The sequence below is a fragment of the Magnolia sinica genome, chromosome 4, assembly GCF_029962835.1.
Source record: "Magnolia sinica isolate HGM2019 chromosome 4, MsV1, whole genome shotgun sequence".
Classification (NCBI taxonomy): domain Eukaryota; kingdom Viridiplantae; phylum Streptophyta; class Magnoliopsida; order Magnoliales; family Magnoliaceae; genus Magnolia; species Magnolia sinica.
Genome location: NC_080576.1, coordinates 469,981 through 493,970, shown reverse-complemented (window position 1 = coordinate 493,970; position 23,990 = coordinate 469,981). Strand labels below are relative to the sequence as shown.

Sequence of the window (23,990 nt, the reverse complement as noted above, 5' to 3'; positions counted from 1 at the left end):
AGAGCCCCTTGCCTAGTCACGCCCCTCGTGTGTTAGGTTGGTGTTCTCGAAGAAAACAGCTGCTCTATAGGCAGCGGGGGGATTTTTTAAGGTTTTCAACTGGTTTGATTCGTTTGTCCGTCTCTGACCATTTCAAAGTAAACTTTAAAAAGAAGAGAAAATCTTCTTTATCATCATCTTCGATCTCATCTAAGCCTTCTGTCTTGCGAGCGCGGATTGCGTCCTGCCCCCGACTGTCTCCAGCTAGGAACGGGCAGGAGCTTTGAGTGGCCACCGTGATGTATGAGTTTTATCCACACCGTCCGTCCATTTTTCCCTACCAGTTCAGGTTATCATTATATAACTGAGGCAGATCCAACACTCAAGTGGACCACACCACAGGAAGCAGCGGTGATAATAATTCTCACCGTTGAAACATTTTAAGGGCCCACCGTGATGTTTATTTGCCATCCAACCCATTCATAAAGTTACATGGACCTGGATGAAGAGAAAACACAAATATCAGTTAGATTCAAAACTTCTGTGGCGCTAAGAAGTTTTCAACGGTGAGAGTTTAATACCCGTTCAAGGACGCAATCGGCGTTCCTGGGTTGCTCGCTTTCTCCAACACCCAAATATTTTTTAAAAAGAAGGCAAAGGAAATTGAACATCTTCAGATAGAAAGAAAAGAAAAGGGGGGTTGAAAAAACATGGGGAGGGGAGTGCTTGATCTGGAGAGGCATTTTGCCTTCTACGGGGCCTATCACAGCAACCCAATAAACATAATAATCCATGTGTTGTTCGTTTGGCCGATTTTCTACACGTCTCTTGTTCTCTTCCATTTCACACCCTCTCTAATCCAACTTCCTCCTCTCCCCTTCCTCTCCCCTCCTTTGCTTCTCAATTTCGGCTTCTTCTTCGCTTTGCTCTATGCCTCCTTCTATGTCTTATTGGATAGGAGAGCCGGTTCCTTGGCTGCCCTTCTCTGCCTCTTCTGTTGGCTCTCTAGCTCTTCTCTTGCTTCTCGCCTCGGCTTTTCTCTTGCCTGGAAGGTATTTTCCCCATCCCCTTTCCCCTTCTATTCCTCTTTTCCATCTTTGTTTTTTTTCCTTTTATGTGCTTCTTTCATTCATGTTATCTATCATCTGCATCCCTTTAAAAAAAAAAAAAAATTCTTGTTTTTCTTTCTTTCTCATGTTGTTTCTTCTAGGGTGTGGAATTGTTGCTTTTTATGGATTTTAATTATTATTATTATTATTATTATTATCAGTGCTTCCTTAGCTCTATGATAATCAACAAAATTGATGGTGACCTTTTGTTAATTAGTCTTTTTCATCTGGCATAGGCCTTTGAAAGTTAAGTGGATGCATCTTTTCTTTTTTTCTTTTGCTATATATATATATATATATAAGGATCGAATTGGCTTTTTATCTTTGCTTATTTGAATCTTTTTCATATAATCTGTTTCTGCTATTTGTTTAAGTTTTCTTCTTCTTCTTCTTCTTATCCTCTTTTTATTGTTTTGAATTGGGTTTCAGTCATTTTTCCTTTTTCAAAAAATGTTAGCTGCCTTTCTTCTTTTTCTTCTTCTATATCTGTGTGTAGCTACTGTGTTTTAGGATAAGATTTGGTTTTGTTGGAGTTGGAATTATTATGAGCTAAGGGTCTTTCTCCTTTTATGATTATTGACAAATCAACATTTCGTAATATATATGAGTCTTTCCACTTAGGTATTACTTTCACTCTCATTTTTTACATGCTTTGAGGATTAGGATTTTATTAGTTTGAATCACATCTCTTTTTGTCTACCTTGTGTATTTATTTGATTGGTTTGGTCTCCGTTTTCGGGTTTTCTTGTGCAGATATTTTGTTAAGGGTACAAAATTTTCTTATGATGATTTGGAATTACTCTGGCTCTTTATCATTAAAAAAAAGAAAAGAAAAAAAAGACTTGCACAAACACACAAATTGCTATGGCTCTTTTCATCTTTTGATAATGTGACAAATTTATGTTAGGTTGCTTTTCTTTCACTTTAGTCGTTGCATGTTTTATTGACAATTCCATAACACAGAGTTTCTTCTGTCCATAAATCAATGCTGGATTCACGTTTCTTGATTAATTGGACATATGACTTGTTCACATGTTTAATCATATGTCATCTTTGAAATTGAGCCATTCTTGCTAATGGTCAAAATGTGAGAAAGCAAAGGCTTTTGTTAGACTCTATAATTGCTATTTCTAGGAAGTAACTCACCATTTAAGTCTGTATTATACGATATGCATTTCGAATAGTAAGGGATGAGTCCAACTGATCAAATGGTCATGTCCCTCATGGCAGGTAGGAGGTATTTCTAACTGATTTGCTTCTACAGCTTTGAACTTTGTATCGTCGAAGTTGTATGAAAGCATCCCCATGGCAAACTGCTTGCCTGACATGGACGTTTGAATCCACTCTTTTCTTGTCTTGCATTTTATGATGGACTTCTAAGTCATCACCTGTGGTTCAGGAAACAGTTTTTATTAATGAAGGGCATTGTAATGCTGTGCTGTCACTGAGTTTTGCAGTACTTCACTAGAGTCTTTGAGTTGTTGGTTTAACTCGATTTGTTAAGATTGAATGGGTAGTGGACTTCCCTCTTGTTTGTTGTTGGCTAGATAGGGGAATTTGAATTCTTTTGTATCTTGCTGAAATTGTGGGGCTTTCCCCTGCTTTGGGCATAATCTCCATCTTAATAGTTCCAGCAGATGAATCATTCATGTTTCTGGGCTATGGAGTGCCTGGGAAATTATTCTGGGAACTGATTCAGGGGCTGCATTTGTAGTCTGGAGGAGTTTTATGCCGATCATGACTCTTCTTGAGTTTTAGGAGTGTTCTAAGTGAGGAATCCTTGGTCTATGCGTCTTCCACCCTGTTTTAGAAGCTGCTCCAATTAACAAAGTGGGCAAGTGGAGGGGATGCTTTGTTGGGCTGACGATGTGGGAAACGCAAAGCAGAAAAATATAAAATGGACTAAAATGCAAAGTGTTTTGAGCCTTGGGCAAAGATTTGACGAGAGGTACCTTGGCCAAATATGGCGTGGACCCGAGTGGTAGATGGACCAAATCTTCGTATCTATACTACTCTTCCTTGATTTGGAAAGGGATTGCCAGAGTTACTTCAAAAGTTTTAAATGAATTGAGATTTGTTTTGGGTAATGAGGAATCAATAAGATTGTGGATTGATAAATTCGTGGGGATTTGCTCCTTAGTTCGGACTTCCCATCCTTAGCTGCTCTCTACCTAGACATCAATAGTTCTGTGAAAGACTGTTTTTCAGGTGAGGGTGCGAAAGGGGTCTAGATCCCGCCATTTAGGCGAAACCTATTAGATTCTAAAACAGAGGAGCTGACTTCCCTCTTCTCTCAACTGTAGGGCTTTTTCCCCTACCCAGAGTTAGAAGATTCCTTGATTTGGAGCTTAATCACCTTGGGATATTTTATGGTGAAGTCCTTTTACAAGGCTCTAGCTTCTCCCTGATGGGGAAATCCCGCACACACGCGCATGCATGCCGGGCGCCATATGCACGTACGCCAAAAGGAGAGCCCCACCGTCGATCTGGATCAATGATGACATCCAGGGAGGGCCTCCTAGCTAGAAGACGAAGTTTTGGTTCAAAAGGGTGGGCTCGATAGTCAAGAAAAGTCCATCATGAGATCTCATGATCGTGGCCCACTCGTCGGATTGATTTCATATTTTAGGTTTTGCTTATTGTTATTATTTAGAACATCGTGAACGCTTTAGATTTTTTTGTTTGGTTTTTATTTTAGTTTACTTCATCGCCAAGTAATAAATTGCGCACATGGTGCGAGTTTTTGGGGTATAGGGTTTTCCTTATAAATAGGCACCCCTTGTAGTTCTTTTCATTCATTGAAGCTTAATAAAAATTCCTGCTTTATTTTACTGCTCTCTTAGTGAGTTGTGGAAGAATTCAAAAGTGGGTGTGAAGCTCTCCCTTTTCGAAGGGTTAACTACGTGGTGTGAAGCCACATCTATCCCCATCCGTACCTACCCTCTCCCATCCATATATCTCATCTTCTATCATCATTATTGCTTTGAATTTCTCAGCTTTTGTAGCTATTCATCCCCCCTACAGCCAGTTTTCAGAATCTGGACCTGTAGGAGGGCTGAAACTTCGGCAGAGCACTACGCCTCGTCCTTACGTCGGATCGTCGTCAAACTTGGAGGGATTGGAGGTCTCCCCTGGCCAACCAAGGCCTAGGTGTCACTTTGGGGAGGCGAGCTTCCATCACACGTGCGGCTAGTCCACCCGCGCATGTGCGTCAGCCTCGGGTCACCATATGCATGCAGGAGCTTTCTCTAGGTTAGGTTTTCCTCTGGTTTTCTTCTTTTCATTCCTATTTCCTAAACCCTAGCCTTAGTTTGCATTAGCCCTAATTTATTTGCCTTTTTTTTTTCACCCTAGGGTTCCTTGAATTGAGATTGGGGAATCCCTTGGATTAGGGACTGATTGTTGTGCATATGTGGATGATTACTGCTTATCTTTGAGCATCGTTTGATTTATAATTTTAACAGATCTAGCCCTAACATGTGTAGGCCTGGACGTGCACAGATTCCCCTTAATTGAATGGTTTGGACTTTCATGTGGGATATGGAATTTGTGTAATTGTTTCTGAACTAACGTGATCTTAAGCTTGAAATCTCGCACATCATACTTAAATTTCATGTCCTGCATCACTCCCTCTCCCGCCACATGCAATCCCTCAAGTGTAGTCTTCATGGTGTTAAGTGTAGTCTTCATGGTGTTTGCCTGGCTTGCTGGAAAGAACTGAATTCTAATGATGGATAGTCTCCGGAAAAGAGGAATGCCTCTTACTAATGTTTGGTTGTTGTGTTTCCAAGAAGTGGAAACGGTGGATCAACTGTTCCTTCATTGTTCTTTCGCGTGGGATATTTGGTCCAGATTGCTGGATCATGCGGGTGCATTGTGGGTGATGCCTTCATCCATTGAAGGCCTTTTTTGCTCTTGGCATGAGGGAGAAGGTGGTTCGTTTGGGAGGAAAAGATGGAGACTAAGTCTCCTTATGGTCCTCTGGGCAACTTGGTCCGTAAGGAATAATTGGGTTTTCAGAAAATCTCGGGTTGCTTCGGCCGGAATTTTTATTAGAGTGATAAGTTTGTTCAGAGATTGGGCCCCTTAGACTGTGGACCTGGGTGGATCCAGCCATGGGGCTGGTTTGTTGTATCTTAGGTTCTCAGGTTTCCTTGGTTTTGTTTTCTTTTCTTCCTTTTGTGTTGGCTGTGTTTGTTTGTTTTGTTTCTGTTGTGTTTCTTTGGCCCTGCCTAATAAAATCATTCACCTTCCAAAAAAAAAACACGAGGATTTCCCTTGCTTATTGCTTGCAATACTTGTCTTTGTCAATCTCATTTGTGTTAAAAGAGAATGAAATTGAATTCTATCTGCATGCAGTTGTGGAAAGGAACTTCTAGCATTATCCTATTTACATTTCATTTGCCTATGTTGGGAGAGAGGCAAATGCTATGGCAGATTCTTTAGCTGAAGGGGGAGCTCATCTATCACCCATTTGTATTGAAACTTGTCTTGACGTATTGCTTTCCTCTCTTTGATGAAAATTGTTGTCTTTTAAAACACACGCACAGAGGGGGGGGGGGTGGTGTGGTGTAAGCATCACCTAACTATGATACAAAGATGATAGATCCTCAAAAAATTGGAACACCCAAGCTGGATGCTCAATCCTCAGGTAAGGATAAGGGTTCTCCTTTCTTAGTATATCATATCAATTTGATGATAACAACCAATCATAGTCTGTCTTGTATGTTGCGTCCTAATAATTTGTACTGGGGTTTGCTGGACTTTATCCTTGTCGGATGACATGGTTCCCTTAGTCGAGGCACTCATCCATGACCCAATGCAGAAATTACCACCTGTAGCATCCGAAACATGCATAACCTAACATAGTTATTTTCCTCCATTTTACAAGGTTTTTTTAGCTTTGCTAAACACGCACGCATGTACAAGGCAAAGTCTTGTACACACCATCACAAGTGCCAAGGTGGCTGACGGGTGCAATATCAAAGTTGTTCACCGGGGAGGTCCAATCTTGTACATGTGCTCCCCCAAAAATATGATCCATTTAGCAGGTAGACCACAACATTAGAAACAGTTCAATGGGTGAGAAAACATCAGCCACAATGACCGATCTTGTACACGTGGGCTTATTAGCAAAGCTCAGGTTTTCTTTTTCACACCAAAAGCTCCTCACTCCTTATCTTTAAAATAAAAAATAAAAAAATCATGTCAAGTAGCCAAGATCCCTCGATTTTGTGTGGGCTCGACAGATTCATTGTAGACAAGGAGTGGATGCAATTTTTCCTTCGTGTAGTCAAGAAGACCTCCTTAAACCAGCATCTGACCATTGGCCAATTTTGCTCCAAACAGAAGGCGTCTCTTAGGGTCCCAAACCTTTCTGCTTTGAAAACAAATAGCTGAATTATCCCAATTTCCGGAATATGATGAATGAATGGCGGAGGCATGCTCAAGTGCAAGTGTGGGCTGGTTTTGTAATGAGGAAAGCATTACAAATTGTCAAAGCAAAAACTAAAATATCGGGATGTCAGGATAAGATTGGCAGAGAAAGTGAAACAACAGATGATTGAAATCAGCATCAGAAGTCTGGATGAGAAAGAGTGAAGGGAGAGTTGTATCCAGAAGAGCAGGTCAGCAGAACCGTTTATCATTCTAAGGAAATCACTTGGAGGCAGAGATCGAAAGGGTTCTGGTTGAAGGCGGAGGATCAAAATGCAGCCTTCTTTCACAGGGTGGCTAACTGCAAGATAAGGAAAAAAAAATTATATCCAAGCTCAAGAGAGGAGACCATTTCATAGAAGATAGGGAATTTATAAAGCAGGAGGCTATTAACTTCTATAAAAAGCTGCACACGGGAGAAAGTCGCTGTCGACCTACAGTGGAGGGAGGGGAATTTAAGTCAATCCCGACCGACAAAGTGGAACAAATAGGAGTTGGGTTTAGAGAGGTGGAAGTGCTCAAGGCAGTTCAAAGCATGGAACCACATAAATCCCAGATCCTGACAGATTCCCAACAATGTTTTTTTTTAGCAGTATTTGGGTACTATTAAGGGTGACCTGATGGCTGTTTTGAAAGGATTCCATGCGAGGAAAGAAAACAGCAGAATTGTAGGTGCATCCTTCATTTGTCTAGTCTCCAAAAAGGAAGGAGCAAAGAAGCTTTCTCACTTCAAACCAACAATTTTGATAAGCAGCAGTTACGAAGTCCTAGCCAAAGTGTTAGCAGAGCAGATTAGGATGATTATGTCAATGATCTAATCACCTTTCTAAGCTGCTTTATTTTCGGACAAGCATTTTCTGCATGGTATTTCTTGTGGCAAATGAGAGTATTCACTTGAGGAGAAAGTTGAATGGGAAGGGGTAGTGAGCAAAAGCAACATGGAGAAGGTGTACAGCCACATTGATCGGCACTATTTGATGTTCATGATGCACCCTATGGGTTTTGGGGCTAAATGGAGGAGTTTGGTGGAGACTTGCATATCCTCTCCATTTTTATTAATGGTATGCCGATGGGTTTGTTTGCGAGGTCCAACGGGTTGCAGCAAGGTGACCTTTTAACCCTTTCATTCTTTTGATCACTGAACAGGGCTTCAACATAATTATGACTAGGGGGATAATTATTTTTAACCAAGGGATTTCAAGCCAGTCCATCCAATTCAATCTCTCGCCTTGAATTCATAGGCTATATGCTAGTGATGTGCAAGGCGTCAAATGTTTAGATCATGAACTTGAAAGGAAGGTTGTCTATGGGCTTAATGTAAATCTGAGCAAGAGTATGTTGGTGAGGTGGGGATCTCAAACAGGAGGATTGATCGGTTGGCATCTAATGGCAGTGGCTATGGGCCTATGGCTCATTTACTTAGTCTTGGGATGTGTTGGGAACATAGTTTTCGTATAAGGGGTATTGATGCAGGACATGGAAAATTAAATATGATATGCAAGATTTCAGGCTTAGATCCTACCAATTCAGAAACAATCACACAAATTCCACGTCCCACATGAAAATCCAAACATTCAATTAAAAAGGGGAATCTATGTGGGTCCAAGCCGACATAGGCTAAGACTGGACCAATAAAAATTATAAACCAAATGATGTCAAAGGGAAATAAAATCAACTACTCATGTATAAAAATCAGTCCCTAATCCAAGGGATTCCCTAATTTCAATTCAAGGAACCCTAAGGTGATAAAAAGGGGCAAATCAATTAGGGATCATGTAATCTACGGTTAGGATTCATGAAAAACAGCTATGAGAGGATAAAAACCTGAGCCAAAAGATGATCCCGTGTGTGGACAGCAACAATGGCCCAGACGGACGTGCGTGTGATCCCGGCCGCATGTATGTGGGGCCTACTATTCAGAAAAAGGCTACCTTGGCCCTGGTCGGCCAGGGATGGACTCCAAAACCCCCAAATCTCAGCTCGATCCGATGTACGGTTTGTGCGTGGTGCTCCGCCGAAGTTTCAGCTCGCCTGCGGGCCGAAATCTGGAAACCTGCTGTAATGAAGAAATCTGATGCAACAAAAGGACAAATTCAAAGTACGGATGGTGGGAAAAGATGGAAAAAAAAAGATGATGGAAGATAGGGGTGAATTGGGATCGATGTGGCTTCGCACCACGGTAGTTAGCCCTTCGAAAAGGGAGGACTTCGCACTCACTTTTGAATTCTTCACAACTCACGAAGAGAGCAGAAAAATAAAATAGGAATTTTTTTATTAACTTCAATAAATGAAAAGAACTATAAGGGATGCCTATTTATAGGGAGGACCTTATACCCAAAAACTCGCACCATGTGCGACACCTATTACTTGGCGATGAAGTAAACTAAAATAAAAACCAAACAAGAAAATCTAAAGCGTTCACGATGTTCTAAATAATAACAATAAGCAAAACCTAAAATATGAAATCAATCCGATGAGTGGGCCACGATCATGAGATCCTATGGTGGACTTTTCTTGACTATAAGGCCACTTTTCTGAACCAAAACTTGACTTCTAGCTAGGAGGCCTCTCTAGACGTCGTCATCGAGCCAGATCGATGGTGGGGTCCTCCTTCTACGTACGTATGTACGTAGGGGGGGCGGCGTGAGTGCGCGTGATGTCCCCAGCAGGTATTTTTGCTTTTATTTACTTAAGGGTACTTTTATAATTTTATCCATTTATAAAATAATATAAGAGAAAATTGGGAAAGTGAACCCTAGCTGTTAATTCCCTTTTCTCAAGTTTCTTCTCTCATTTTTCCTCTTCTTTTCTACTTTTCTTCTACTTTTCCCTTTTCTATACCAACTTATATGGTATTCGAGCCATCCTGAAAGTGGTTTGGACTCCGTAATTCCCCCTGATCTAACCCAAGTTGCCATATCTTTTTTCTTGTGGGCCTTCCAACGTGTCGAAGGCTGATCAGACAGCAAGGGGGAGCTTTTTTCATTGTTCGTTTGTGCAAAAAACATGTTGTTTTCTGCATTGTTCCTCGAGTAGAAGGAAACACTCGTGAAAAGGAGCGTATACGCCTTGTCGAATTATGAAGGCTTGCCAATTTCTCATAAGGTGAGTTAAAATTGTTTGTTTAAGATTGTTGAGTTTTGTGGAAGTAGTTCTTTTGATAGAATATTCTCTTGTTAAGTCATATGCATGTTGTGTTGTAAAGGCCGTTACGTAAAGGTAATGGTGGCAACTATTACACGTTATGGGGTCGTAAAGGTCGTAATGGCCGTTATGGATAAAATGACCCGTAAAGGCTGTAATGGACCCATAACGGCCCATTATGGGCTGATATAGGTTTATCAAGTTTTTTTTTTTTCAATAGAAAAAAGAAAAAAGAAAAAAGAGAGACCGTAACAGCCATTACAGGGGCCGTAACAGCCTGTATCGTAAAGGTAACAATGGTGGCCGTTACGGCCACCGTTACCGTTACGGAATACCTTGGTCATATGCGATGTCGGTTTTGTATTGATGTCGATTAGGGTGATAATAGGCCAGCAATCTCCGCATTATTTTGTTGTGGAAGTATAGTTGTGTGTGGATCTCTCTTTTGGGCTAAACATACCATTTGCTCTAGTGGAATTGGGTCCTAATGTCCCTACTATTCCTTTAGCAGTGACTGAGGCCTCACGTACTTTCTTGTACTTTGGAAACTCTTATTTTCCCCCTTTTTTATGGAAATTTCCTCAAAAAAAAAAAAAAAAAAAAAAAGAAAAGAAAAGAAAAGAAAAGGACTTAGAAACAGTCTTCTCAATCCTCGTATTCTGGCATTTCATCCTATTCACATTTCCCTTTCCTATATATACTCATATCATTATGTTAATGTAAACTTAAAAGGGTAATTCACAAAATTCTACCTAATTAATATAGAATCTACATTCAGGTACCTTTTTTCAAAAAGGTTTTCAATAAGCTACCTCATTAATCTTAGTTATCATTAGAGTATCTTCCATTAGATTTCTTAACGGCGGCTCAGGTTGGCCATGTGAGGAAAGGGGTCGGTGGCTCAAGTGGCACCGTGATGTTAATGGAAAATACACCTGACCACGTAGTGCGTTGCGCCCTATTAGGCCCAGGGCAGCTTCATCTGTGATTTAAGTGGACCTCACGTTGGATAAGTGTACAATGCAACGCTCACGCTCCAAATTGTTTCCCTTGTGTGGCCCACCTGAATCACTAATGGGCCTAATTTTTTGGTCTCATGCTGAAATTTTGGTGTAGCATCTAATGGATGGAATGGCTTTCACATAATCATCACGATGGGCCTTGTAAAAATTAAGGCTAGACGCCTCTCTCCCAACTGTTTCCTTTGGTCTAGAGCACTTGAATCACAGGTCAGCCTCTTTTTTTGCCTCGGACCTAATGTGGGATTACATGTCTTAATGGTTGGAGTGTATTACATGCCCACATCATGGTGGGCCTCGTCAAAAATCAAGGGAGCGTCCCTCTATCAATTGTTCCCAACACACACATGCATGTATATTAAAAAAAGGGAATTTCATGGTATCCCACCCTTGATTTTTTATGGGGCCCACTGTGATGTGCATGTGAAATCCACACCCATCGTTAGATGTTTAATCCTACATTAGGCCCAGGGCCAAAAGATCAAGCTTACCCATGATTCAGGTGGGCCACACCAAAGGAAACGACTAGGAGAGAGACGTCCACCCTTGATTTCTATAGGGCCCACTGTGGTGATTATATAAATCCACTCCAACCATTAGATGCCACACTAAAATTTAGGCCTGAGGCCTAAAAATATCCCCATCCATAATTCAGGTGGGCCACACCAAGGGAAACAATTTGGAGGGTGAGTATTGCCTTGCATGTTGTTCCCCATCATGTGGTCCACTCGAATCACGGATGGAAATGAGTTTTGAGCCCTGGACCTAACAAGGGGTGATGCATGCGGTGGTCGAGGTGGATTTCACATAAACACTAGGGTGGGGCCCACCCGAGTGCTGACCCCTTTGTTTTCATGGCTGACCTAAGCCGCTGTTAATAAATCAATTGGAAGGTTCTCTAGTGATAATTTCTTAGATTAATGAGGTAGCTTATTGAAACCTTTTTGAAAAAGGTACCGGAGTATAAATTCTATATTAAGTAGTTTTTTTTTTTTTTTGTAAAATTCCCAACAAATTTGAACAGCGTCTGAATTTATATTAAAAAAACTACAATTAATATCCCTTTTGAGTTATTTATTTGGCTGTCATATTACACGAGGGATATATCTTTATCTTTAAATGTTCGACAACCCTATTATCGGTAGGCATTGATTGATTGTTAAACGACCCATGCAATTTCTTTGGCTATCCGTGCCAAGATCATTCTGGCTTTACTTGGTATTATTGTTGTAACTGAACTCTACACGTCTTTGGCTAACTCTGCCACCACAGATGTTTGAGGATTTAGAAACGAAACATATTACGTTGATAATGGCAATGGTCAAATTCGACTTTGAATCAACTCAAATCAAGTCAGGTGATTGACTCTTGCAAACACGGGTAGAAACCCACCAAGAAACTCTAGCTTGAACTGGTTTGATCATGTCATTGGCTAATTTTTTGTGTATTAAGCCGTCATCTTTGTTGTTTGTATATTCATGGCAGTCTTATGTTGCATCTGATGGGGGAAGCAATACTGCTCCTAGAGATGCCTTTCCATGTTTTCCAGCCTAAAATGTATCGACCATATCATTATGTTCTTCTTACATAAACAGCTAGTCACCTCTTGTTTCTCATGTATGGTAAATACTGATAAAAATGCAACATAATTGATATCCAGGTAGTGTTGGCAGCTCAGTTGTTCTGTTGGATTGGACAGTTCATAGGCCATGGTGTGTTTGAGGTAACTATTGCCTGATTTACTATATGAGTGCCTTTAGCTAGTCATGTTATTTGGAAGAGGATTTACCACTAGTTGTCAGCTAGATAATGTGTTTGCCTTGCAGAAGCGAGCTCCTGCTCTTCTGGACAATCTTTCTCAAGCCCTTTTGATGGCTCCTTTCTTCGTTTTACTTGAGGTAATTACATATCCCGTTAAATTGTGAGAAGGGTCTGAAATGAAGGCTTTAGTGATTTATGTTGTTTGTTGCTTCAGGTTCTTCAAAATTTCTGTGGTTATGAACCATATCCTGGATTTCGTGCTAGTGTGGAAGCGAAGATAGATGCTGAAATCAAAGAATGGCAAGCTAAGAAGCAAAAGAAAACTTCTTAGTTTGTTAATTTAATAATGCTGCCTAGGTCAGTCTTCTTAGTTTGTTAATGTAATAATGTTTGCCTAGGTAAGTTTTCTAAGTTTACTTGTATGTTCTCAAGTAAAAAGACATAACTGTACTATAAATCGGATATCAGTGCTTCCGAACACATATAGATTATGAGTGTGCATACGAATTTGGAGCTTCCTAACTGTTTGGCTTTGTTTTTTGTTTGTTTTTTAAAAAAAATAAATAAATAAAATTTGAAGATGTTTTTCAAGTCTTTTGGGATCATTCAAAAATAATAGTTTTACAAGTAAATATAGGGATCCCAGCCAGGTCTGGTTTTGAATTGCTTGAGCATGGTGATGTAGGACATGAAAATTAAACACGATATGCAAAAAAAAAAAAAAAAGGCTTAAGATCATACTAAATTAGAAACAATCACATAAAATTGCACATCCCTCATAAAGTCAAACACTCAATCAAGGGGAATCTATGCGGGTCCAAGCTTACACATGTTAGGGCTGAATCAATTAAAAATTATAGACCAAACAATGCTCAAAGGATAGTAGATTCATCCACACATACAAAGGATTATTTCCCAATCCAAGAGATTCTCACGTTTCAATTCAGGAAAACCTAGGGTTTCAAAAGTGGAATAGCACGTAGGGACTTGAGATGATCTAGGGTTAGGATTATGGAAACAAGGCGAAATATGAGTGAAATAGAGACGAAAGGGAACTTGTGATCAGCTCGCACGTATGGACAGCAAACCGGCCTGACGCACGTGCGTGGATGGCGGTCCGCACATGTGTGGGGCCTACAAATCTGGAATCAGCCAGCTGGGGCCTGGTCGGCCAGAGATGGGCCACCTTTCCTCCAAATTTCAAGGCAAACTGATGATTGGTTTGAACACGATGCTCTGCCGAAGTTTTAGCTCTTCTGCAGGGTTAGATTCTGGAAATCTGCCGTACGGAAAAGATTAGCGCAAACGTGGGTGGATTTGATAAGGGGATGGCTGTAGGAGATGAGAAATATGAAGGGTAGAAAATGGGGGTGATTTGGGATGAGTGTCTTCGCACCACAGTAGTTAGCTCTTTAAAAAAGAGAGGATTTTGCACCCAATTAGGTTTCCATAACTTAGAGAATTAGAGAAGTAAGAAAACGCAAAATTTTATTAATCATCTTCAATGGAGAAAAAAAAAACCCATAAGGGGTTACCTATTTATAAGAAAGACATATACCCCTAAAGCCGCGTCATGTATGCATACTATTACTTAAAGACGAAGTAATAAAAAATAACAACTAATTAATGTAATCTAAACCGTTCATAATGTTCCTAATAATGGTAATAAGCAAAACTCAAAGTCCTAGGTCACCTAGGGTAGTGGACCACGATCATGAGATCCAATGACGGGATCCACATGATAATCGAGTCCACTCCAAGGAACCAAAACATAGTTCTCTAACTAGGAGATCCTCCATAGATGTCGTCATCCATCCAGATCAAAAGTGAGGCCCTCTTTGCGTACGTGGGCATGCGTGTGCGCAAGATTTCCCCATCAACTCTCCCAGGCTACGAAGATTTCGCCATTGGCGAAACAAAACTTTTGAACCGCTCCAAGATGTCAAGATCAAGTCTTTGAAACTCCTCCTCAATGAGCTATGTACTGTTTGAAGCTGGGCGTGACTTCCGCTTGACAAGGAACTTTTGAAATTCGCCGTCTGACGTCGATATTATCTGATAGTCCATAATATCCTCTATCTCCTCTCTGGGTGTGGGAAGGGTAAGTATGAGAGGTAGAGGTTGAGAAGATGGATCAAGGGAAAGGTCTGGGGAATCAGGATGGTTAGGTGACAGGCTGGACAATATATCAGTGGTCCCCTGAAATGCAAGTAGATCCTCCACATTAAATGTGGAACTAATTCCTCTGGAAGGTGGAAGATCTATCACATACGCATTGAGATCGTTTCGTTTTATAATTTTGAATGGTCCAGCGTTTTGCGCGTGTAATTTACGAATGGCTCCCTGAGGGTACCGCTCTGGCTTGATGCAGACCATCACAGAGTCTCCTATATTGAATTCCTTGAATCATTTATGTTGGTCGGCAAAAATTTTATAATGTTAATTACTAGTATTGATCTTTCGCCTGATTTCTTAATGCAATAAATGAATGTGATGTGCAAAGGACTCTGCAGACTCTGATGGCCTATGGGACAGGGACATAGGGAGAAGATCAATAGGCTTCCAAGGTTTATAATCAGTAATGACTTCAAAAGGACTTAAACTTGTGAATCTATTGACAGAACTATTAAATGCAAACTCGGCGATAGGCAGTGCACTGTCCCATGTCCTGGTGTGCTCCCCCACTAAATACCTGAGCAAATTTCGCAGACTCCTATTAACCACCTCAGACAAGTTTGGTAGAGTCGCCCCACAGACTAAATCAATGGTGTGTTGCATTTCCCTCATAAGGGGAAGCTCATCCGGTAGATCATCAGGAAAAACATCACGAAACTCATCCACTATCGGAATGGCCTCAGTAGGTAACTCTGTACTAGCCTCTGGTGCACTTTCTCTAGCCACAAGGGCATACACCATCGAGTCCGACTTTGTCTCTCGCTCAAAGTCTTTGGTATTTAGAATATGGAGAGGCTTGGACTTGGACTTCGATTCCCCAACCAACCTTAAGTGATAAGAGAAATAGAAGTATTTTTCTTTAAGAGTCTCTTTCATTTCTCCCCAATGGACTATTGGGGGTTCCCTCAACCTCTCTTTCTTTCGCTCTACAGTAGCTCAAAACCTCTTCGTTTGGCCTACAAGTTTCATCTTGGCAAATCGGACTCGACTAGCATCCGACATGTCGTACCACTCAAAATAGTTGTCAACATCCGCCAACCAATCTAGAAAAGCTTTAGGGCCCAAGTGGCCATTAAACGTAGGGGCTTTTACTCTAACTCCCTTGATGAGTTGCGCATCTAGGTCATAATGATCATGATGCTACCCCTCTCGGGGTGGGTGCACAGGTGCGCGCTCATGTTTGTTTCTTTGGCCACTTCCATTCCTTGGTCTATCCTCCTGACCACCTGCCTGAGATTGGACATCTTTCCCAGTGGTGGGGTTTGCCCGGGCGGAAGTCTCTAATTGGGTAACGCGCACATCAATCTGTTCAAGGCGTTGGTCAATACGTTGTTCCAAGCGCTTACCCAAAGACTCAAATTGTCGAGTTAGGTTGTCCATTGATTCTTATAATTGCTCCATGTTTAGCGTAGGGTGCAAACCAAAACCGCGACCAGTACGTGTGGGCATTTAACTACTCCTCAACTCAAAGACCCTCTAACACAACTATATGCGTCTAAATGAGACTAGATGATCCTACAAGACTCTATATGAGGGAAACTACACAATGCTACCAAATTTCCAGCAACTTATCTGCCCAAAGAGTCTGCCAACAGAAAATTCAGCAGCCTCTAATGTGAATGATGGGTCCTAAACGGCCCTATATGATGAGAGTTAATGCAAATTAAACAATGTAAATTAAACGTGAGAAGACTAAACCCTAAACATGCAATGCATTTCCCTATGACAAACCTAAGCTCTGATACCAAATTTGATGCAGGACATGGAAATTAAACATGATATGAAGAAAAAATTCAGGCTTAAGATCATACTAAATTAGAAACAATCACACAAAATTCCACATCTCACATAAAATCAAGCACTCAATCAAGGGGAATCTATGCGGGTCCAAGCCTACATATGTTAGGGTTGAATCAATTAAGAATTATAGACCAAACAATGCTTAAAGGATAATAGATTCATCCACACATGGAAAGAATTATTTCTCAATCCAAGGGATTCTCACGTTTCAATTCGGAAAAACCTAGGGTTTCAAAAGTGGAATAGAACTTAGGGACTTAAGATGATCTAGGGTTAGGGTTATGGAAACAAGGCGAAATAGGAGTGAAATAGAGACGAAATGGAACCTTTGATCAGCTCGCACGTATGGACAGCAAACCGGCCTGACGCACGTGCGTGGATGGCGGTCCGCACGTGTGTGGGGCCTACGAATCTGGAATCGGCCAGCTAGGGCCTGGTCGACCAAGGATGGGCCACTTTCCTTCTAAATTTCAGGGCAAACGGATGATCGGTTTGAACACGATGCTCCGCCGAAGTTTCAGCCCTCCTGCAGGGCCAGATTATGGAAATCTGCCGTATTGGAAAGATTAGCGCAAACGTGGGTAGATTTGATGAAAGGATGACTGTAGGAGATGAGGAATATGGAGGGTAAGAGATGTGGGTGATTTGGGATGGGTTTAGCTTCGCACCACGGTAGTTAGTCCTTTGAAGAAGGGAGGGTTTCGCATTCAATTAGGTTTCCACAAGTCAGAGAATTAGAGAAGTAGGAAAACGCAGAATTTTATTAATCATCTTCAATGAAAAAAATCATATAAGGGATTGCCTATTTATAAGAAAAACGTATACCCCAAAAGCCGCGTCATGTGCGCATACTATTACTTAAAGACGAAGTAACAAAAAAATAACAATTAATCAATGCAATCTAAACCGTTCATGATATTCGTAATAATGATAATAAGCAAAACTTAAAGTCGTAGGTCACTTAGGGTACTTGACCATTTCATGAGATCCAATAATGGGATCCACATGATGATCGGGTCCACCCCAAGGAACCAAAACACAGATCTCTAACTAGGAGACCCTCCATGGATGTCGTCATTGATTCAGATCGAAGGTGGGGCACTCCTTGCATACGTGCATAAGGGGAGCGTGCGTGTGCGCGAGATGTGCCCATCACATGGCCTCTTAGAAAAGTTGTGTAGATCAGTGGAAGTGACTCAAGCGTAATGCACATATCATTTTTTACCATGGTGGCACCAACTCCTCAAACCTTCAATCTCAGGGTACGTGAAGCCATTACATGGACCAGCTAAGAAAAGGATAATGAGGCACTTCTTTTTTCTTGAGTGGTAGCATACCTTTGCTGGAGCAGCAGATAACTGTAGAAGTCAATTTCTCAAGAGAAGCTGGTTGTACTTGTTGTTGATGCGGTCCAAGAAGAAAATCCATGCATGGTTTCATGCATTGCATTACCAGTCTGTTTAAATTATTGTTAGTTCAAATATATTTCTTGCCTTGTGCATACGAAGGTGGACATGGAATTAACTCTTACCTGGCTCCGGCTTCTGAGCTCCTTGGTCTTTCATTGCTTATCTCACCTTCAGCGTGTTTGTTCCAGCTATCCACACTTGCCTATATGCTCAGCAAAAGAACAATCATCCTCTCCATGATTTGGCTCCAGCTTCAGAAGATGCCTCCTCATGCCTGCTATCACCAGCTTCAAGGTTCCATGTAAGCCAGATGCACCCAGCACTTGCTGCCATAGAGTGGTGATTTCAACTCCATAGGTATAATGCTCCTTGAGCCCTGCTGACACAAGAAGATCAGTCATACAACCACAACGCTTTATCATGGGTCTGATATTGTAATTCAGTTTAGTGCCATGCCAGTGAGTAAACGTAAGGTATCCTCATTGGCCGCTCCAAATTTCCACTTTCATCTTCTAGAGAAGACTTGTAATGCATCAAAGCTCTCTAAAGCCCGTATGCATGGCGATTCTCCATATCATGGAATTACATGGAACTGCAATTGTTCTTCATCCCATTAAAAAAATAAAAAAATAAAAAAATGAAATTTAAAAAAAAAAAAAAAAAAAAACCAAGATACATACAGATAATTAGTGGATTGGAGTCTGAGATTATACGATAAACCCCAGGTGGGTCATGGGTACAAGGATGAACCCAGGGCACCCAAATCAAGAAGATGATAAAGGATAATGACGGATGTGTTTGCCTGGATGGCCTGGCTTGTTGTAGTGTTAAGTCCTTCATGGTGGAACGTGGCTTCAAGGAGCCTCTGCTCTCTTGGATGGTTGCTTTCTACTGTTACTACTTCCGCGAAAAAGTAGTTGGGAGAGTTGCTGAGGATGCATTGAAACCATCTGATCTATTGAAAGCCGGAATGAATGTATGAAGATGCAGCTTTCAAAACCGACCCCACTCCTGTCCTAGTTAATTACTCATGGTCAATCTCTATTGATACGTCAGACATAAGGTGTCACTGCCCATGTAAAATGTGCCACACATGAAACTTGATCCAGGCGGTCCAAATTGTGGATATAGAAGGGGCCAAGCCCCAAAATCAGATTGACTGGACAATGCTCAATTAGTGGATGATTTTGGATCTTTGACCATTTTTCATCTTAACCATCCTTTTTTGTGGTTGCAAATCAGCCAGTTATGATTATTCTTTCATGGTGGTACTGGTATTCACTTATTAGTCATTTACGGTGGGTCTGCCATTTCAATAATTTGGATTGTAGTACCCGCGTGCCACATCTATGGTAATTGTCTGTTTGGCAGATAGTCCTACTCTGCAAGACTATCAATGAGTTTCTTATCTTCATAGATAAGCAGAGAAATTAGGTGATGGTAGAATATGGTGTGGGGCTTCTCAAATTAACATATGTCAGCAGCCACTTGCAAGTAGGGCCTATACCTAAAATTAATAAGATATGTGTTTATACCTTACTTGTCACAATCAGATTCAATGAGTAGGATTCCGCCACATGCCGGTGCACTCGTATGAAGGCAATAAAGGGTGCTCGTGGAACATAGAGATCATGAGGATCCTAAACACATCTCTGTAGAAAATGTGTCATGTTAGGAAGGCTAGAGTGCTTAGAGACATACACACAATCAAAACCCTAAAAATGATCATCCTTCAGGAAACACATGGCAAGCAAGCATAGGTTACACATACATAAAGCGCTCAGAGAGCATGTGTAACCCAATGCAAGCTGAATGCCTTGATATCTAGTGACACATAATCAGATTTAACTGGCCACATGCAACTTTAGATTCCTAAGTGGCACGCTAAAAGGAGAACACCGTCTAAAAACATAAACAAGACCACACACAACAACATAATATTGGATTCGTTTCATAAACCAAGATCGATAATTGATCGGAACGTTGATCCCAAATGCCAAGGGACCATACACAAGGTCACACATCTAACCCAAGTCCATAAAAGAAGCACAAAATAAAGAGTTTCAGACCTCCGCCAAACAAACCAAACAATTCTCTTTCAGCTCAATGTTGCCTATCAATCTTTCGTCTCACATGGATGCTTATCTTATTTTAACTTAGCCTAGTTTAGCCTCTCCACTTCTAACTAGTATCACGCTGCAATAAGTCTAGATCGCTATAGTTTAGTTCTCCACTTTTTTCCACTGCATCGCTGCAACAAGTTGAATTTAGTTTAGCTAAATATCAGTGACCCAATCGTTAGATTCTACAAATCCCTAAATCCTTGAGTAGCAATTCCTTAGTCTATTAAACGTCTCATGACCATTCAAGTTTTGATCCATAAATCCTCGAGTAGCAATTCACATTCTATTAAACCTCTACCTCTCATGACCATTCAAGTTTTGACGACCGTCTATGGCCATCTCACCCCTTCAAATCGAGTAATTTATTTTGCTTTATTTGCTTTTTCCTACTGATGGAGGATCATGACTGTCCAATCAGTGGTAATTTATTTGGCTTTATTTACTCTTTCCTACTGATAAAGGATCGTGTATGTCCAATGAATGGATTCTAGCCTGTTGAAGGGAAGGGCATTACTTTTTTTTCCCCTTCTTTTATGGTTGTCCATTCCTAAGCACTGTTGGGATCGTTAGGTCCTAAGCAGTGTTGAGACAAGGTCTGCGGAGCCTCCTGATTAAGTGCTAGTTTGGAACTTTTCTCTTTTCCCATTTTCTTTTTCTTTCTTTCTTTATTTCTCTCTTTTGGATTTCATTGGTGAACCAGATCAGAGTTCGTGGAGACAATTCAAGGATCATACTAATAATAGAACAAAACATGATGTTGTGGGTAAGTTTGAACGAGTGGTGCAGTTTAGTATCTGCTTGTGAAGCATCAGAGCCCGAACACAATTATATATTTATTTTTTTTAAAAAAACAAAAAATTTAAAAAAAAAAAAAAAAAACCAAAAAACATCCCTATGTGAAAGATAACTACTTCCTTTTGGAATTCCCATCATTGTTTTACTTTTAATTGTATATAACCAGACCACTTAAAATAGTAGTTGCCAGATTGGTTCTGATCTAAACCTTAGGAATTGCAAACCGGTTTGATTTATCCAATCTATTTAAGTCTCTTCATTTGAGCATGAATGTAGCCAACTGCAAACCATGTACATTTAACCTACAATCACTCATCCTTTGGATTCAGGAAATAACGATGTTGATTCCTGCATTCGTATTAGGTTTTGAATCCAGCAAGAAATGCATGAGCTCTTTGTTATCTTCCTCTATTACACTGCAACCAGCCTCTTTCCTAACTCCCCTGTCATCCATCAACTTCCTTACCTTCTCCACACCACCCCACTCCCCCATAGATGCATATATGTTAGAAAGCAAAACATAGTCACCACTTTGGTCTGGTCTCATCTCAAGAAGCCGTTTGTTTGCAATCTCGCCCAACTCAACATTGCCGTGAACCCTGCATGCCCCAAGCAGAGTCCGCCAGATGATGGCATTGGGCTCGATCCTCATCGCCTCTACAAACTCAAATGCTTCATTTAGTAGCCCTGCCCGTCCAAGAATGTCCACCATGCACCCATAATGCTTAATGTTAGGTTCGATGCCATACTCGCATGTCATAAGATGAAAATATCGATGGCCCTCATCAACCATCCCTCCATGACTACAGGCTACTAAAACTCCAACAAAGGTGATCTCATTTGGTCTCACTTTCTCTCTCCTCATCTCCTTGAATAGATGGATTGATTCCTTTAGGTGCCCATGGAAAGCCAACCCTCCAATTACCGAATTCCAGGTTGAGACATCTTTATCTCGCATCCCTCTGAAAACCTCGACCGCCCCCCCTATACTCCCACACTTGGCATACATGTCAATAAGTGCATTTCCAAGAACAATGCTCATATCTCTCCAACCCCTCTCCAAAATTGAGTGATGTATTTTCCGTCCAATATCTAGAGCCCCAGAGTCTGCACATGTAGACAATAGGCTCAACAAAGTGACCTCATCAGGCTGTTCCCCTGCACGTCGCATGTCCTCAAACATCTCTAATGCCTGCTCGTGGGAACCACACAGCACGTAACCTGCGATCATTGCATTCCAAGACACTATGTCCTTGTCAGGAACTAGATCAAACAGTTTTCGCGCGCTCTCCATCTGCCCATTCTTAGCATATACACTGATCATAACATTCCAAGAAACCAGATCTTTAACAGGCATTTCATCAAAGAGTCGGCGTGCAGTCCCCAATTCACCTCTCCTGGCATAACCAGCAGTCAGAGAGGACCAAGCAGCCGGGTCCCTCTTCCCCGATGCTTCAAAAAGCCGGCGGGCAACATCCAAATCTCCACAATTTGCGTGCAAATTAATGAGGCTATTCCTCACGAACGTGTCAGCCTCAAACCCGAACTTGACTATCTTGCTATGAATTTGGTTTCCCGTGGAGATGCAAGAGAGCTTGGTGCAGGCCTTGAGAAGAAAAGGGAAGGTGAAGTTGTCAGGCCTAAGGCCGCTTCGATCCATCCGCATATAGAGAGAAATGGCTTTGGAAGGGTAGGAGCTCTGAGCGGAGCCCCTCATGATGGTATTCCAGATAAAGATATCAGGTTCGAAAATTTGGTCGAACAGCTGGTGGGCGTAGTCGATGGCCCCAGAGACGGAAATGGCAGAAGAGAAAATGAGCTCTCGAAGGGAGGGAAGGTGGGCGTTGAAACCGGAGACGACCATGAAGGCGTGGATTTGCTTTAGGGATCTGATGGTGGAGCAGCGGTGCCATGGCAGAAAGAGACATGTCAAGGTGGATGATAGGCCCTGCCGCCTTTTTTGGGATTTTCGGATCATTCAATTCAAGCAAATCAAATTTCAATCCCTAGTTCGTGCCCACGAAGAAAGGTGTGTGCGATCCCATGTATTTTTTGTGCTTTAAAACCCCGGCTCATGATTTTACCGTTTTTGTGGCCGGTCGGGACAACTGTATCAACATGGCTCTCCCTGACGGGGTATTAATATCACTCCTAAACTAAATACATGATGGAATGTTAGACGTATTTCAAGAGATATATATATATACAAAACAAAAGAATAGAACAGCAAATAAATATGATGTGTTCTTTTATATCAAAAAAGCTAAATTTTAGTTCCACGTCCTATTCGAATAATATAAGAAAATGAATGAAAAGTTCCTATACAGTATTTGTCACTCAGGGTCATTCAGCATAAGGCTAACCGAGCCTCAAACTATAATTTAGAATCTGTTTAATTTTTTAGACCATTGGATGCACAACACAGGAATCAATGCACAATCATGCCTAAATACTAGACGCCACATGAGCTTTTTATAGAAAATGGTTATTATTTTTTTTTTTTTTGTGACCCTTGATCCTCATGGGAACACCTGATGCATGGATTGGATGGCTCACAAAAACGTCCCTACATTCCATCGGAAAATTTTCTATTTTGGGTGTCACCCTCTCCCAGGGACTTATTGTCCCATTTGGTAGGGCCCACCTGAGGCCCATATGAGTAATGGAGGAATTTTGGGAGACAGATCACTATTGAGGGGCGGTGGATACAATGGACAGATTTTATGGCCTTCAAAGAACGCAGTGGGCCCACACAGCTGGAATGTGTGGTAACCAGTGTGACTGGGATTCAGTGGTAACCCAACCAGTAGGGACTTAGGTACTGGTGCTGGCCAGTGCCCCCATGGACCCTGCCAATGCCATTATGTATTTATTTTATCCATCCATTCATGAGATCAAGAGTAAGGCAGATCCAAATCTCAAGGGAACCACACCACGGGAAAGGGTGGTGATTGAACACCACCATTAAAAACTTTCCAAGGCCCACTGTAATATTTATTTGCCATTCAACCTATTAATTAAGCTCATATAGACATAGATAAAGTGAAAACATAGTATCTGATTGATCCAAAACTTTTGTAGTCCCTGTGAAGTTTTTAATAGCGTGCGTGAATCACCCTTCTTTCATATGGTGTGATCTACTTAGAGATACGGATATGCCTCCATTTTTTAGCTCGTGTCTTAACATAAGCTGGCAAAATGCATGGATGTCACGTACAAAACACACAAGTCATGGTTGCA

General features: G+C 41.2%; 2 protein-coding genes and 1 long non-coding RNA gene across 3 annotated transcripts; 1 reads left to right on the top strand and 2 right to left on the bottom strand.

Moving 5' to 3' along the window:
- The first annotated feature begins 623 nt into the window (after positions 1-623).
- On the top strand, positions 624-12,966 carry LOC131242042 (2-hydroxy-palmitic acid dioxygenase mpo1-like). Its single transcript, XM_058240403.1, has 4 exons — positions 624-1,031; positions 12,348-12,410; positions 12,514-12,585; positions 12,663-12,966. Exons 1-4 carry the CDS (start codon positions 690-692, stop codon positions 12,777-12,779), a joined length of 594 nt encoding a protein of 197 aa, XP_058096386.1. The 5' UTR covers positions 624-689; the 3' UTR covers positions 12,780-12,966.
- Positions 1,649-18,688, bottom strand: LOC131242043 (uncharacterized). Its single transcript, XR_009169494.1, has 4 exons — positions 18,513-18,688; positions 17,955-18,208; positions 17,761-17,879; positions 1,649-2,476 (listed from the first exon to the last, which is right to left on the bottom strand). It is a non-coding gene; the product is annotated as an uncharacterized LOC131242043 (long non-coding RNA).
- Positions 18,689-20,945: 2,257 nt separating this feature from the next.
- Positions 20,946-22,918, bottom strand: LOC131242041 (pentatricopeptide repeat-containing protein At5g15300). The gene has a single exon (XM_058240402.1). The coding sequence runs from the start codon at positions 22,726-22,728 to the stop codon at positions 21,076-21,078; it is 1,653 nt and encodes a 550-aa protein (XP_058096385.1). The 5' UTR covers positions 22,729-22,918; the 3' UTR covers positions 20,946-21,075.
- Between the last annotated feature and the right edge of the window lie 1,072 nt (positions 22,919-23,990).